Here is a 17159-nt window from a genome sequence, read left to right on the forward strand (position 1 = left end):
CCTAAACTGGGCTTGGGCTTTCAAACTTATGTGCATTTTGAAGTTATCTTAATTTTTATAGTTTGATTATTTGGTTATAAATTAGATAATTACTATTAAGGGATCAATGCAATACTTTCTGAAATAGATGTTTAACAAAATCTGAAAATAATACGTGTCACTTTGTATGTCATGCTTTCAAAGCAGAAACTTTAAGTCCTACATTATATGTAGAAGTTGTTAGCTGTTCTAAAGGTACAATAAGAGATTATTGTTCCTATCAGTGTAATAAATTGATACTCCCTGATTGTAGTTTTTCATTTTGCACATTGTCAGAACCTTGGACTTTAATCTGATTCTTTGATTGACAGTAGCGACCAGGGAAAGAACACTTGTATTGTTTGAGGTAGTCACATCTCTTCAACTTGATTCAGTACAGGATATTTGCATATTCTTAAGTATTTCTTCTGAGCAAGCTTAAATCCTCCTCCTCAAGTGCTTGATGCATTTTTGAAATTCATTCATAAGGTATCTACATGCACTAATAGTTCTGTATAATATTGCTGTGCATAATCTGACAGATAAGACCACATTTTAAAGCAAGGTATTCTTTAGGGATGCTGCATTACATTTTTACTTGTTCTGCTGGCAGAAATGCCTTTTTTTAAAAAAAAAAAGACTGTTTAAATGTGTTGATTAAATTAGTATATCTTCATTTTAGACAAGTTTGTCAATCATGGGAATAATAAAGGTTTATTAGATAACTCAAATGTTAATGATAATTTCTCCTGCATTTTTTGGAAAACTGAAAATTTTATAGAAAACCATTGTAGAGCTTGAATGGATTTGCTTAGTCTTCTTGTTTTATAGGGAGGCTCAAGTGTACTGACTTACTACTCACATTCATGTAGTGTGGAAATTAGGCCTTATTTTAGGTCAAAACTTTCAGACCAGTAAACTCTAAGGGATGCGAGTATATAACCTCTGCTTTACATTAATGATACATTACATATCATGTGATATATTATATTACATATGACCTCTGATGTACGTTGTTTACAAATTGTCCTACTTCTAAAATTTCCCCTTGCCATTCATTAGAGCACATAGTCAGGGATTGTCTTATTCATTATAACATTTCTCCAGAATTAACACCATATCTTCTTCCTACTTAATACCCAACCATTATTTTGCTATCCTGTTATCATTGTTTTCCTAGGCTATTAACCTGTAAAAGATAATTTTGAAGCATGATAGTTTATTAATGGGCTGTTAAATACCTTCAACACAAGTAGGTTTCATGTTATGTTCCAATTCTAATGAATTGGCAATAGCTATGTGGAGGAGAATTTTGAAATCTACTGGTGTTGCTTAGCAGTGTCTGTTGCTGGCATAGGACTGGAGAGACCAATTCCTTTTCCTTGGTATATGTGACCTTAGGAAAGAGAGAACTATAGACTGGAGTGATTAGAAAAGGCCCTGGGAAGAAATAAGGCTCAAAGTATGAGATAGAATTCAGATTTTATAGACAGGATGAGGTAGAGTGCCACCGAGGCTAGGTGTTTTATTAAAAATTGTAGCTGTTCACCCTGGCTGGCATAGCTTAGTGGATTGAGCTTGGGCCTGTGAACCAGAGGATCACAGTTCGATTCCCAGTCAGGGCACATGCCTGGGTTTCAGGCCAGTTCCCAGTAGGGGACTCATGAGAGGCAACCATGCATTGATATTGCTCTCCTCCTCTCCTTCCCTTTCCCTCTAAAGATAAATAAATAAAATATATTTTAAAATTGTAGCTGTTCAAAAAGGTTTAATGTAACTTAATATAATATTTACATTATAATATAAATAGGTTACATTAAATATAAAGAAAGGAAGGAAAACAGTTATTGAGAACTTCGATATCTAGACCTGAGCTTTTTATAGGAACCCTGAAGATTTTCTGTGCTAGTTTGCATTCTTCACTTTTCTGTCCCCGAGTTATTGAGGGTTGTTCAAGTCTTCTCCTCTTTCTTCATGGGCCAGCTCTCTCCAATTTTATAATCTGCCTTAAATATATAAAAGCTGTTATATGGCTTCATCACAATTTTATTTCATTATTGTATTACAGGAATTCATTGAAGAAGGAAGTATTAATTGTTATTTAATCATATTATTAAAATTGTATTTTAGCCCTGGCTGGTGTAGCTCAGTGGATTGAGTGCCAGTCTGCTAACCAAGAGGTCATTGGTTTGATTACCAGTCAGGGCACATGCCTGGGTTGTGGACCAGGTCTGCATTTGGGGGCGTGTGAGAGGCAACCACACATTGGGGGGGGGGAGGAAAAAATTGTATTTTAAAATATTTAGCTACAAAGTAAATAACTCCAAATTATATAATTATTTTTTATTTTTCAGGAATCCCTTTCCGGTCGAAGGAAAGCTCTTGCTACTAGCAGCATCAACATGAAACAGTATGCAAGCCCTATGCCAACTCAGACTGATGTCAAGTTAAAATTCAAGCCATTGTCTAAAAAAGTCATATCTGCCACTCTCCAGTTTTCATTGTCTTGCATTTTCCTCCGGGAAGGAAAAGCCACGTAAGTTTCTTTTGTTACGAAAGTTGTTTCAGAGTATGTTTAAAACACTGTAGATAAATAGTTTTTGACTCCGTAGATTGGCAACAGTTGAGAACATCCCACCACATACCAGACATTTTTGCCATTCTTTGTTTCAGAAGCTGAATGAGATGAACTCTTTGTTATTTATAGCCTCTGTTGACTCTTGAGAATGAACAGTAATATAAATGTGATTATAGCAAGTTTCAAATTATAAATTCAATATTATAGAACATCATATATGTTTGTTTTATATTTTAGTGTCTTCAGTGTAAGTGTCTGCTCTGTACTCTGAAATACAGACAGTTGAATTTGTGGGACTGTTTGAGCTGAGATGTGAGAGAAACCCAAAATGAAAAGTTTAGGATAAGAGTGATGAAAGAATTAAAAGAACTTTTACCAATTCATGTTCTTTGGCTCAGCCTCTCAAAAATTGTATAGCAAGGTACAGTTAGATGAAATTGGTTATAATCACTATCCCTTTTGAAAATCACTTCTAAAGCGCAGAATAGGCATTCACAAAGATAATTTCTGTACTCAGTTCTAGTCTCCGAAAAGACTAACATTATACCCAGATAAAATTAGGTGAACATAACTAGAAGAGATTAAAAAAAAAAAAAACAGCAACATTTACACTCGTTTTATATTTAGTCAAGCCACAGGTTAAGTATGTGGTTTGGTTGTAGTACCTATTTGGAGTGGAAGATTCAGGGAAAGGAGAAATGCAAATTTTATGCCCAGAATTAAAAGGTGAGGAGGAGAAATCAGCCATAACTATTTCAGTACAATCTGAATCACAGCTTTGAATGTATTTGACCTAGTGAAATGTGATTACTAAAATTGGTCATGTCTACTTGACTGTTTAGACTGAATTCTGTGTGTCAGTCAAAATGAGATGTTTGGCATTCATCTGAAGGGCAGCCAATGACTTGGTAGATAACAGTAAGCTTCTTCTCTGGAAAGTTTGCTTCTAAGTGAGTGTGGCAGAGAGATAGTATAGAATGGAAGCAGTTAGTCTTTCATCTCAGGACCTTAAATTGTAGACTTAAATGTTGAGAGATTAAAAATAAAGACCTTACCCGGAAGTCCAAGCCAAAATGAAAGGTAAGGAAACAGCAGAAGAAAAGAGAAAACAAAATCAGAGAAGATCCTTTGAAGGTGGACTCTTTTCCACTGGAATAAAGCAGTAAGTGAATCAGCATCATTCATAGGAATGTGGGTGAGAGGAAAATTCAGTCAAACCAAGTGTCTTGGTTTGAGTGAAGGATTCTCTCAAACGCTCTAAATTCCCTGTGCCTCCTCTTTCCTTGCCTCCTTCTTTTCCCAAAGAAAAATGTTTAGGTTTAAATTATAGGGAAATTAAAGAGGTAAAATAAAGCAAGTTTGCATTTTAAGAATAATGTTATATCTTGAAATTATCCCTCATTGATAGGTGAACAATTTGTAAGGCATTTATATAATGTGACACCACTTTTTTTGTTCATGCAGATTTTTTCCTACCTTATTTTAAAAGGGGAAATGATTTTAACTCTAAGCTTATATGAGATAAAATGCAGAGTTTCAAAAACCAATGTAGTGTTCAAAGTCATATTATATTTGAAGAGTGAATATCAATAAGTATTATTTTACAAAAGAAACTTTTTTATTGTGCTCAGAACACGTAAAACTGTTTTAATTGGCTTTCTGAGTTTTAAGGAAGTATGCCTGATTCAAATTTAGTTTGTATATGATGTGTTAGAAATATGTTTCATTCACTGTAATTTGTTTGAAATTTAAGGTAAAAGTGATAGATCACGAAAATATAGATTATTTGATATTTAAAGTATTTAATATGTATTTTTATTTCTGTTCATACTTTAATGTGGTTTATCTTTTAAATACTTTATATAAAATATTATTACATTTTACCTACTATGTGGTGTTTAATTTATAATCAATGTGGATTATTTTCTATCTCTTAATTCTTAAAAAGGCTAGACTTTGTTGTAAGAAACTTTTTATATTATGTTAGGTTTTTAACTTTTGGGGAGTTATATATAGCCCCTTTGAGAAAAATCCACCTTTAAACAAGATTTAAATATAATTTACAGGGCCTTACTACTTTTTTTTCCTCTTCAGTTCACAAAACTAAAAGTGTTCATGGATTTCAGATTAAGAATTTATTTCTATTTTAATTCCTTATGAAAATTTAAAGACTTTAAAGTCTAGATCTAATCAGATTTGCCAACTGTTTCACTGTTTTAAGAAACAAGTTTTTGTTTCCAGACTTCATGGTTGAGAAACCATACTTTAATCCCATAAAGAAAATTTCAGTCTTCTATAGGTCTGCAGCACAGAATTAAAGTAACTCCTAACCAGTTAGTTTTCAACCCCTGTTTGCTTTTTATTAGTTAAACATGCTTTTTAAAAATTAATAAATGAGGATCCTGGCCACCTAGTTCAGTTGGTTAGAGCATTGTCCCAATATGCTAAGGTTGTAGGTTTGATGTCTGGTCAGGGCATATATAAAAATCAACCAATAAGTGCATAAGTAAGTGGAGTAACAAATCGATGTCTCTCTCTCACCCCCATTCCTCCCTTCTTCCCTGTCTCCCTCCCTCTTTTCTCTGTCTCTCTCCCTTTCTTCTATCTCAAATCATTGAGTTAAAAAAATTAAAATTAATAAATGAGTATTTAGATTTTTCAGTAGTATGTACAACTGTGTAAAAAGACTTAGTAACATATGGAAAAGGAATATATTAATACTGTTTTCTTAAACAATTCTCTTTCAATCAATGTCATTTTATGAACTATGTATTATATTATAAATTACTGATATAGGGATGAAGACATGCAAAGTTTGGCTAGTTTGATGAGTATGAAGCAGGCTGACATTGGGAATTTAGACGACTTTGAAGAAGATAATGAAGAAGATGATGAAAACCGAGTGAACCAAGAGGAAAAAGCAGCAAAAATTACAGGTTGGTTTTATGAACGTTAAGCTAAAAGTTTATCTCTTTTTTTTGTAAAGTTGAAAAACTTATTCTTGTTTCCCAGTAAAAAACAATTTCACTAACAAGGTATTTTTTCTTCCTTAAGCCTTTCCAGTATAATATATCATCTAGCTCTCTAAAAACTTTGCATGCTGCTGGTAATAACAGATTTTATCAGTTTAAGATCAACTCCAAGTTTAGTCAAGAAAGCATAAAACTATCCCTGGTTGGTGTGGCTCAGTGGATTGAACACCACCCCAAAAGCCAAAAGATTGCTGGTTCAACTGATTCATGCTTCTCTCCTCTTTCTCCTTCTCTTCCCCTCTCTCTGAAAATAAATAAATAAAATCTTTAAAAAAATAAAGCATAAAACTTTATAGGAACTACCAATTATAACATAAAGTAGCCTAAATATGCTCCTACGTATTTTGTCAATATATGAATGAATCCTCTATAAGTAAAGAAATGAGAAGATGCATTAGCTACCTTCTCCTGGTTCATTGACATTTTATCCTATATCTAGAAGCTTCCATGTAATTATTCATTATAGTTTGATCAAACTACTACCTAACCTCTTTATATTAATTGGTCAATAAATGCCTATTGATGATTTCGCTATCATGCATAAGGAACAGATGTTATATCTTTATTATCTGAGTAAAAATAAAGTACTAAATATATATATTCCTTTTAGCTAATAAATTGCTCTGAATTTCTGGGTTGGTATTTTTTGACTTCTATCATTTACTTCACCTCTTAGTGATTTTTATAAACTTGTAGGGCACTTTGTCATCCAACTCTTGGCTCTACTTCAACTCTTACTCTTATATGAGGGATTTCTACAGATTATATAAATGACCCATTTAACTCCTTAGCCAAAAAGTTTCTTGACTTAGCTTTGGTGATCTTCACTTGCACTCCATATCTAGAAATCTGTTGTGAGGAGTTGCTCAAACTTATATGCAAAGACAGATGTTTTGTACTGTGTCAATTTTATAAATTATTTTCTAATGTTTGCTATTTTGATTTCTTATGTAACCATAGGGTGTTTAGGAGAGTACATTTTATTATTGGCTCTATTTATTTTAGTTTCTTTGTAGTTTAATTTCATTCATACAAGATTCTGAAGCCTGTTAAATTTCAGGGTTTTTTAGGATTTTATTTATCTTTAGAGGGGAAGGGAAGGAGAGAGGGACAGAAATATCAATGTATGGTTGCCTCTGGTGCATCCCCTGCTGGGAACTGGCCTGCAACCCAGGCATGTGGCCTGACTGGGAATCGAATCGTGATCCTTTGATTCTCAGGCCCTCGCTCAATCCACTGAGCTACGCCAGCTAGGGCTAAATTTCAATTTTTAAAAAAATACAAGTTTTTCTTTGTAGTGTAGATACATGATCTATTTATTTATGAATGATAGAGAACTTCAATGTTAATTTAGTTCATAAAAATTTATTTCCTCATAGCTTCATTGTGGACTGTCATTTGATCAGTTTGCCCCATTTACTGTTTTTTCCTTGAAATTTTGTGTGATGTCGTTATTTGTAAGCCATACTTTCTTTATACTTGTTTTCATTGATGTATTTATTACATTTTTAACGTATCTGTATTAAGCATTTGTCTCATAAATAGCATTTCACTAATCTAACCTTATAGTCCTTACCCTTTAAATAGTTATGTTTCTTGGTAATTGACATACTTACTTTCACTTACATTACTTTCTTTATACTTTTGGGAGGATTTGTAAAATATTTTTTCCTCATTATATTTTGTCATTCTCAAATTTTTTATTTAATCATTTTTTAATAATGTAACTTGAAAATTAAACATCCTGTTTTCATTTTACAATATCATCCTCTAAAATTAATAAGCCAGATGGAAAAATGAATAAACCTATATTTCTCTACTAATATTAAAAATAAAACATAATGTGTTAACTCACTTCTTATAAGATGACAGATTCAATATGACTTTCTCTTCTCTTTATTTGAACCCCTCCTTCTAACCCCTTCTGGCTATTATTTTTCTTTCAATAACATTTTGTGGTTTTTTTTTCCAATAACAAATGCTGACATTTGCATTATATTTATAATGATGTCAGCAACAATTATACAGTTCTTTTTAAAATGTCATGTCTTTCCTGTCTTTGAGTTCTTTGTTTTATTTGGCTAGTAGGAATAGTTCAAGAAGGTAAGTTGGTGTTCTTCTCCTACTACCACTAGTGACATTATGCCTGTCTTTCAAACTTTAGTTCTGTTGCCACATAGTCTGAGAAGCCTTTCAAACTGTGCCTGCCCACTCCTGCTTAAGCTTGACCGCTTCAACCTTTATGCTAACACTGTACCAGTTACAAATGCATTTCTTACAGCATGAGTTTTATAGTTCCAGTGGAATATAATTTAATTTTTTAGAGGGTATAGTTTGTTCTTTGTAGATGGCTTTTAGTTAAAACTAAATCTCAGTAAGGCACTAGTATCATAAGTAGAAATAAAAAACCCATACATTTACATAAGTCTTTTGAGCTGAATTGTATTGTCTTGGCTACAGTAATGAGAAAAAAAGGTGATAACAATATGTTACAAGTTCTGTGCTGAAGGAAAAATACAGATTTAATGAAGGCATTCAGTTATAATTAGGTTTTATAGCTAAACACTTGTTTTAGTTCATTTGGTTTGCCATAACAAAGTACAATAGACTGGACAGCTTATAAATAGCAAAATTTTTCACAGTTCTGGAGGCTGGAACTCTGAGATTAGGGTACCTGCAGATCAGGCGAGGACTCTTTTCTGGGTCACATACTTCTTACTGTATTTCTCATATGGTGGAAGTGGTCAGGCTTCCTCTTTTGGGCCTGTTCTGTAAGGGCATTGATCTCATTCATGAAGGCTCCACTCTCATGATCTAATCACCTCCTGGAGGCTCCATTTCCTAATACTATCGCACTGGGAATTAGGATTTCAACATATGAATTTGGGCAGGGGGAACACAAAAACATTCATACCATGACAACCATTATTGCTTAAACATATACATGTACCTTATTTTCCACAATTTTTGCCAAAGGAATTATTTTAGGTGGCTGAAAATTTGTTGACCCTAATTGAATAAGTTGCTTTAATGCAACTTGTGGCAATCCAAAATTTCTTTAGAATGCTACTATTATTTATATATTTCTTTTCCCTGTTTTATAAAGTACTGTATCCTTTTTTTTCATCTCTAGCTTTTAGCACATTGTCTAGAACATATTGAGAATTTAATATATGTTAAGTAAAAGGCTGTAAATGAATGAATGGGGCTTCCCTCTTCTATTGTAACCCATGTTGATCATGCTGGCTTATTATCTTATTGCATTCACTTTTTCCTTTAATTATGTACTACCTTATATAGGGTAGTGTGGTCCCATTTAATGGAAGGAATGTAATGTTGAGGAGATGCATAATTCAAACCTTAAATAATTCAAGACTAGTTTTCAAAAAGTGATAAATGTAAAGTGTGTGTGTTAAGGGAGCAGAGGTAGGTGGGGACTGTGGTGATCAGATGTATGTTCTGTCAGTAAATCCAAAATACTGTAACATGTTTTTCCTTTGATGTTGCATTTTTCCCCTGTATTTGCAGAGTACAGTCACTTAAATTAGCACAGCATGTTATAGCAGTGGTTTGGCTTCCTAGCTTGCACTTTTTTTTAGCACATGTAAATTATACTCCAAAGTTATTAACTTTCAGGATATTTTTAGGCATTAGGGTTAAAATATATTATAATTTAACAGTAGTAATATTAAAATAATAGCTGACGAGTAACAAAAATGAATATTTTATAAACATGATACAAATAAAGTGTGGTGGGTATTTTCATTTACCAGCTAATGTGACAATAACTTAAGCACAGCTTACATTCACTCCTCCTTCAGCTTTGAAATTGTTGATACAGTTTTTATAAAGGAAGGTATCGTTATTTTTATTTCTGCCTACGTTATTATAATATAAATACATAAGATACAATAACATTATATCAGTAAAATTATATGGGTATATTATTACCCAGCTAAATTGCGAACTTCTTGAAGGAACAGATTGTTACAATTATTTTGTGCATGTCTTAGATTGACACCTAGAGGCTATTTATGTGGTTAGTAATTTCTTATGGAATATTGCTGTAAGGCAGTAATAATTAACATACTGTGACTTCTGAAATTACAGTCTTTTCTAGAAGGTAAAAATAGATTCATGGTATCTATGCTTGGACTGACCAAAAATCTCTACCCTCTTCTGGCTGAGACAGAATTCACTGCTAACTAGAAACACTTCGGGACCAGCTCTTAGGCGGGAACCTTTTATTGATGGTATGTGTGTAGATGCATTCTACCGAAGTGCAGTAGGGAACTTTGAATTGCATTTGGAAACACCAATGAAATGTAGTGAGAGTAATAGACCTTGGAGTTAAAGAAACAAACCCTTTTAATGAAAAATTTACTTCCATAATAATTTGAAATTTTATAATACTGTAGCAAATATTAGAAGTTATATATGGTTTCAAAACAATCTGTACCTTTATCTATATGGCAGCCTCACAGTGCTTAAATCGAAATTTGATAATTTGACCATCTTTTTTTTAAGATTTTATTTATTTATCTTTAGAGGGGAAGGGAAGGAGAAAGGGAGAGAAACATCAATGTATGGTTGATTCTCATGGGTCCCCCACTGGGAACTGGCCTGCAACCCAGGGATGTGCCCTGACTGGGAATCGAACCTTGATCGTGTGGTTCACAGGCCCGCGCTCAATCCACCGAGCTACACCAGCCAGGACGTGATAATTTGACCATCTTTGGTATACACGTTAAATATCTGTATAGTGAGTACTAAGCTTGCATTTCCAAACATTTAGTAGGAATTTCCACCCTAATGACCCTAGATACTCCCCTCACATACTTAACATAGAAAAAATGGAATTAAATAGCTGTCATGTTCACCTTTTATCTTTAACACCTAGCAGTTTTAAGTGTTAAAGATACAACAGGAAGAGAAAAAGAAAGTCTCTTGCACAAAAATGTTAAAGTCCTATTGAATGCAGCTCAGAAAATCAGGTTTAAGTGAAGCAGTTTATAGCAAAAATTATCAGGGAAACTAGGTATTATGAGATACCTGAAAGGCCCCTGGTTTACTTGTAGTTCTTGCAAAGATCATCAAATACTCTCCTTGGGCATGAGTACACATTCAGACTCACATGACCTGAATAGACCAAACTTAGCATTAGATTTACCTCGAAGGATATTGGACAGGAAACAGCATGTCAGCAGAACATTCGTTTTTTCCTGGAATCCTCATAGCAGCACGAGTGCTATTCTTTGACTTCTGTGCTCATGTGACAACCTGAGTACAAGCAGACAAGATCCCCATAGTTAACAGCAGTGATTAGGTTAGAACCTTCATGCTGCCCAAGAGCTGATATCTTTCGTTACAGTTTAATAAGCATAATTTCCCTGGTCCCTGTAAGGGACATGCCCAGTTACAAGTCTCCACAATCAGAGAAGCTCAAGCTGTGGCCTTCCTTTGTGTGTGTAGTCCATTTGTAATCCTCCCATCCTGATGCGATTTATAAATCAGGGTTCATTTCTACTGTAAGTAATTTGCCTGGTGTTTGTCAGTCCTTTTCCTGTAGTTGGTAAAATTAATTTTGGAAGAGGAAGAGAATGGTATATTGGCTACTTTCAAGGAACATAATCTTACAGTACAGGTGGCAGTAGAAGTATGAGGAGCTTGAGTTGATTATGGTATGACTCAGCCCTCTGAGATCAAATGTCCTACTTGAATAGGGATAAGTAGGGCTCCCTCCTTTGATTAGAAGGTCCCTTAAAATAAACTTGGGACTCTGGTCAGAGAATACATCTATTAATTTGCTTTGGGTTTTTACCAGGATATCTGTTCTCCAATACCTAGAAGGCTCATAAACAAAATCATAGGATTGCTGTGGATTCTATAAAGTAAAAAAATAAAATAAAACAAATAAATGGCACCCTATTCTGGAGGTCTGTGTAAAGGATGATAATTTTTGAAATTCTCCATCTATTAGGTGTTTAGTTTGGGAAATAAGGTAGAAACATAGAGATGGGATCAGTTCTGATTTTTCTGAACTAAAAGGTTTATAAGGCACCACAGCTAACTCCTTTTTAAAGGAGTTTGAGACCATAAATGAGAATTTGAAGACAGCAAGAATATCTCTTCCCAGTGTTCAGAATTCAAGTGTGTTGATTCAAAGAATAGTGGAAGAGGCAGAAGATACAGATCACAAATGTGTCCTACTGTTGCACTTCTAAACTCTTACACTGCTTTGTTTCTGCTAATGAAAACTGAACATTCTCTAACATTCCCCTTAGGGCTCTGGGAGAATTCTGCAGATACTAGGAGCCCATCGCACCAGATGGGAATGGAAGTGAGAGAGCTGAAGGAGTTAGACGCTCTCCAATATTTACTTAGGGCAGAAGTCAGGAAACAAATATTTTAAGTACCAATATGCATTTGCTCAGGATTTGTCCTAGGAATGGAACATTGGTTTAACCATATTAACAGAGTAAAGGAGCAAAACCTTTACCTCAAAAGGAGCATTTGACACAATTCAATATCAGGTTTCTTGGTAGTTTTATTATAAGGGAATTTCTTCATTTTGATGAAAGCATCTATGGAAAGCTACAACTTTATGGTGAAACCTAAACACTTTCCTTCTAAGATTGGATCAAGGCAAGGATATTTGCTCTTACCACTTACATTCAACATTATTCTGGAGATCCTAGCAGGGCTCAGTACACAAGATTAATGTGGGGAAATCTCTCTTTTTATATATGAACAACTAACATTTGGGAAATGAAATTAATAAAACAATTTCATATATAATAGAGGTTAAACATAACATAGACTACTTAGAGGTAAATTTAACAAAAGGTGTGAAAAAACCTCCACACTGAAAACACAACATTACTGACAGTAATTAAAAAGACCTTAATAAATGGAGAGAGAGTTTTTGTTCATAGATTAGAAGATTCAATATTGTTAATATGTCTCTTCTACTCAAGGCCATCAATACATTCAACTCAATGCCATTCATAGTCCTACCAGGCTTTTTTTTTTAAGTGGAAGTTGAAAAGCTAATTCTAAAATATATTTGAAAATGCAAAGGGCCTGGATGAGCAAAAAATCTTGACAAAGAACAGAATGGTTATACTAATACTGCCTTATATCAAAATTTACTTAAAGCTATAATAACCAAAATACTATGGTATAGCCATATGACAGATTAATGGAAAAAAACAGTCCTGAAAAAACTCACACCTCTTTGATAAATTAATTTTCAACAAAATTGCGCTGTAATTTAATGAAGAAAAGAAAGTCTTCAACAAGTGATACTGAAACACTCAGATGTCCATAAAGAAAAACATGAGTCTCATTTCCCACCTCTCAGATATGCAAACATTAACTTCAGGTAGATTTTAGACCTGAGTATAAAAGCTAAACCCATAAAGTTTCTGAAAAAATAAAAAAGACAAAATGTTTGTGAATGCAGGAAATTACAGCAATGAAAGAAAAGTTTGATAATTTAGACTTCATCAAAATAAAAAACAGACTTATCAAAATGGACTATTATGAAAATGTAGGGCACATAACAGACTAGAAGAAAAACTCACATAGCATATATTTGACATACATTTTATGTCCAGAATAGATTTGTAAAAAAAAAAAAAGCCCTATAATTCTGTAATAAAAAATAACCCTATTACTTTTAAGTGGGCAAGAATTTGAATGTGGTTCATGAAGGAATATATATCACCAGCCAATATGCATGTGACAGTGCTCTCAATACCACTCCTCATCAGGGAAAAGTGAATTAAAATCACAATGAGATATAACTCCACACTTTCTAGAGTGGATAAAATTTAAAAGACTGGCAATATGAAATGTTGACAAGGATGCAAACCAACTGAAACTTATCCACTGTTGGTGGAGTTTATAATGGTACAGTCACTTGGGGAGTTTGTTATAACACTAAACATTTTCCTAATTTCTGAGCTAGCAGTTCTACTTTTGGATATTATTCAAAAGAAATGAAAATATGTCCATAAAAAGACTTGTAAAAATATGTTCATAATATTTTTATTTATAATGACTCAAACTGGAAGCATCATCAACAATAGAATGGCTAAAATGTAGTATACTCATGGATGGAATACTGTTCAGCAATTAAAATGAACTATTGATATGTTCAGTGACGGAAATGTATCTCAAAGTCTATTATGCTGAATGAAAGAGGACTTACATAAAAGAATGTATAATGTATGATTTCCTCATGTGATGTTCTAGAATAGGTACAACTGTTCTTATGTGGAAAACATTAGAATAGTGATAACCTATTGATGATTGATTGAAAAGAGGCATGAGAGAACTTGGGGTGATTCAGTGTTCATCATAACATATGGGTGTATACATTTATCAAAATTCATTGAATTATACAATTTAAAACCTGTGCCTTTTACATATGTGCATAGCAGAATACTGGAGGGTAACGTAAAATTATAGTTAATATATTGGATTATTAAGAAAAGGAAAGATTTCGACTTCCTTATTTACTGATGTAATGCGTGATAGCTGGTCTCCAAAGATTGTCCTCTAATTAACAATGCCTCCCAATATTCTTGCCCTTTTGTAGTCCCCTATACATGCAATGCTGTGGAAGCAACCTGATAATGTTTGAAGTTAAGTCTCAAAATGCTTTGTAGTTTGTACCTGAGCACCTTACACTGCATTAGCCAGCTGCCATGTGAAAGAGTCTGACTACCCTGAGATTGCTGTACTGAGAGGAGTCCCAAACTACTCAGTTGTTCCAGCCTTCTTACTAAACAGACAGTTTGCTAAGAGGAAGTAATGAAGAAGCAGTTTTGGACATTCAGTCCAGTTCTAACTTTCAGTTGACCGTAGTCTTGGCTATCATCTAACTGCAGTGAACATCTAAGAATGCACGCAGCACAGAACTGTGAGAAACAGTAATTCATTGTTTGAATTCACCAAATTTTGGGGTGGCTTACCATTTCTAGAGATAAATGAAACATAGATATATGTGTATGTGCACAGATACATAGACAAAGATAGGCACATAGATAAAAATGCTATTTCTATAATTAAAAAATAAGAGATTATTGTGCCTTTCTGCCTTTATAAACATAATGCCAAGTATTATTACTTGTACTTACTCATTTATACTGTCTAGCTATGCTAAAAACTGCTAGGTGTTAAAGATAAAAGGTGAACATGACAGCTATTTAATTCCTTTTTTCTATGTTAGGTATGTGAGGGGAGTATCTAGGGTCATTAGGGTGGAAATTCCTACTAAATGTTTGGAAATGCAAGCTTAGTACTCACTATACAGATCTAAGAATTATTTGCATTGGTTTAAACCATAAGAATAGATTAATTCTTCCAGGAAGAGCAGATTTGAGGTGGGGTGTATAGATTGGGACCAAGTACGGGGTCCCAGGGAATAATAGTTGAGAAGCATAGGGAAGAAAAGTTATCATTACAGGAGACCAAGACAGAACTATTGAAGAGATAGGAGGAGAACCCAGAGATACCAGCATCCTGAAAGGGGTAGAAGAATTTCAAGGAGAGAATTGTTAATACAGAAGTCAAGTATGATAAAAACTGAAAGGTGTCTGGTATATTTGCCAGTTACAAAGCTCACTTAAGTGATAGCAGTTTCAATGAGAGGCCTGGATAAAGGTGGGGATAAAAGCAGATTGTATTGAGTTGAAGAATAAATGGTAGGTAAGAAATTGTAGACTTATAAGTTTTTAAGATATTTTCATGTAAAGATTAAGAGAGACTGACTAAACTAGAAGGGGCTAATTGTTGAGAGACTTTGAAAATTTGAGAGCAACTTAATCATAATAATAACCCATTATTTCTTAATTCAGAGGCAGGAGTTGAATATCCAGGGAGACACACTGCTCAGTGATTACAATTCTACCTAAAGTCCATCCCTTCCCCCATTACAATCCTCTGTGAGGTTGAAAATTACATTACTACACCCATTAATTGTATCTATAAATCAAATATGGGCTCAAACCTGTGAGAAAAGGAACATCTTTGGGATCTTGATTTCTGCCAGGAAGTTGAAATGTTGCTGTCTTAAAATGAGATATACCTGTACTGAATTTTGTTATACTTTGGGAAGAAGAATGATGATACTGCAAGATTTGCAGGTATTTTATAGTTCCAAGCAATTTATTTTTTTAAACTCAACTACAGACTTTCCTAAGAGAAAAAAGCCACCCACTCTTTGTGCCCCCACCCCCCCTTGTTTTATTCAGTGCGATAATCTCTGGTGGTCAATTTCTATCTTCTTTTGCCTTCCTAACTGTTAAGAAGAGTCTCAAATGACTTGACCCTTTGCTTCGATTGCCTGCCCCTAATTTAGTTTTCCTTCTCATTCTTACCAATGTGAAGCAAGTTCAAATTGACACACTGTTACAATCACTAAATGTGCTCACTACCAGTTTATTGCTCAGTTTGAGAAGCAGTAGGGTAGAAATTTGTGCTATAACATAAACATTTTCCTAACATGTAAATTTTTGGTGAAACAAGGCTTTAATAATAAAGTGTTATAAAAAGTATTAGTCCAGGAAATTTTTTGATCAGGGTAGTATATTACTCGGGAAGCTTCCCACAAAAATACATTTTTGTTGCAAAATTTTTTTAATTAAATTTTTTTTCTGATTATAAATATAAATACATTGACTATAGGTATTTTGTAAGGAACAGAAAAATACTTTTTTTAGAAGGAGAAATGTTTAACCAAATTGTGTATTTTGGGCTTCACACCCACATATGCAACTGCCAGTTGAGTTATTTCCATGACAAGTTTTATAGACACTTAAAGGTTGGTATGCCCAAACTGAATAGCCCCAATTGCCGTGCCAGAACTACTATCCAGATAGTCACCCAAGACAAAAACCTGGCTGTTGTACGTGATTCCTTGCATGATACCCCATGTCAAATTAACCATTAGTTTTTTTCTTAATTTATTCTTTAAGTAGCAATATTTATTGTGTGCCTCTACTCATGGAGTGGTATTATGGAACTACTTATCTTTTTGCTTTCTGTGCTGTTTTTCTGTTTGTTTGCTTTTCCCCAGTGCTGCCCTCTTTGCTCCTGGAATGATGTTTCTAAAATACACATTTGATCTTTCAATGGGTTCCCACAGCTGTCGAAGTAAAGTTCATATTCTTCAGTTTGGTCACAAGAACTTTCATATTAGAACATTTGCCAGCCTTATCTTATTTCATTCTCCAGCCCTGGCATCTTAAATACCAAACAACTTTCATTTCCTTAAATATGTCATGTTCTTTTTTTACTATTTTTTATTGGGGTGATGTTGGTTACCAAACTTATACAGGTTTTAGGTGCACAGTTCTACAATATATCCTTACACTGTATAGATGTATTGTACCCCCAAATTCAATCTCTGTCCATCACCTTTTATCCCTCCTATACCCCTCTCCAGCTCTCCTATTCCCCTCCCCATGACAGTCACTGCACAGCATGTTGTGCTGTTGTCCGTGTCCATGAGTCTTTGTCTT

The 17159-nt window shown here is 34.0% G+C and overlaps 1 protein-coding gene across 1 annotated transcript in view; it reads left to right on the forward strand.

Annotated features, from left to right (window-relative positions):
- EHBP1 (EH domain binding protein 1) overlaps positions 1 to 17159 on the forward strand; it is a 361085-nt gene that overhangs the window by 132790 nt on the left and 211136 nt on the right. Inside the window, exons 6-7 of the mRNA XM_037049039.1 lie at positions 2373 to 2554; positions 5393 to 5532. Of these exons, the coding sequence (XP_036904934.1) occupies positions 2373 to 2554; positions 5393 to 5532 (322 nt within the window). The remainder of the gene's footprint in view (positions 1 to 2372; positions 2555 to 5392; positions 5533 to 17159) is intronic.

This window comes from Sturnira hondurensis, unplaced genomic scaffold, assembly GCF_014824575.4.
Source record: "Sturnira hondurensis isolate 20B ecotype Veracruz unplaced genomic scaffold, ASM1482457v3 Scaffold0006413, whole genome shotgun sequence".
Lineage (NCBI taxonomy): Eukaryota > Metazoa > Chordata > Mammalia > Chiroptera > Phyllostomidae > Sturnira > Sturnira hondurensis.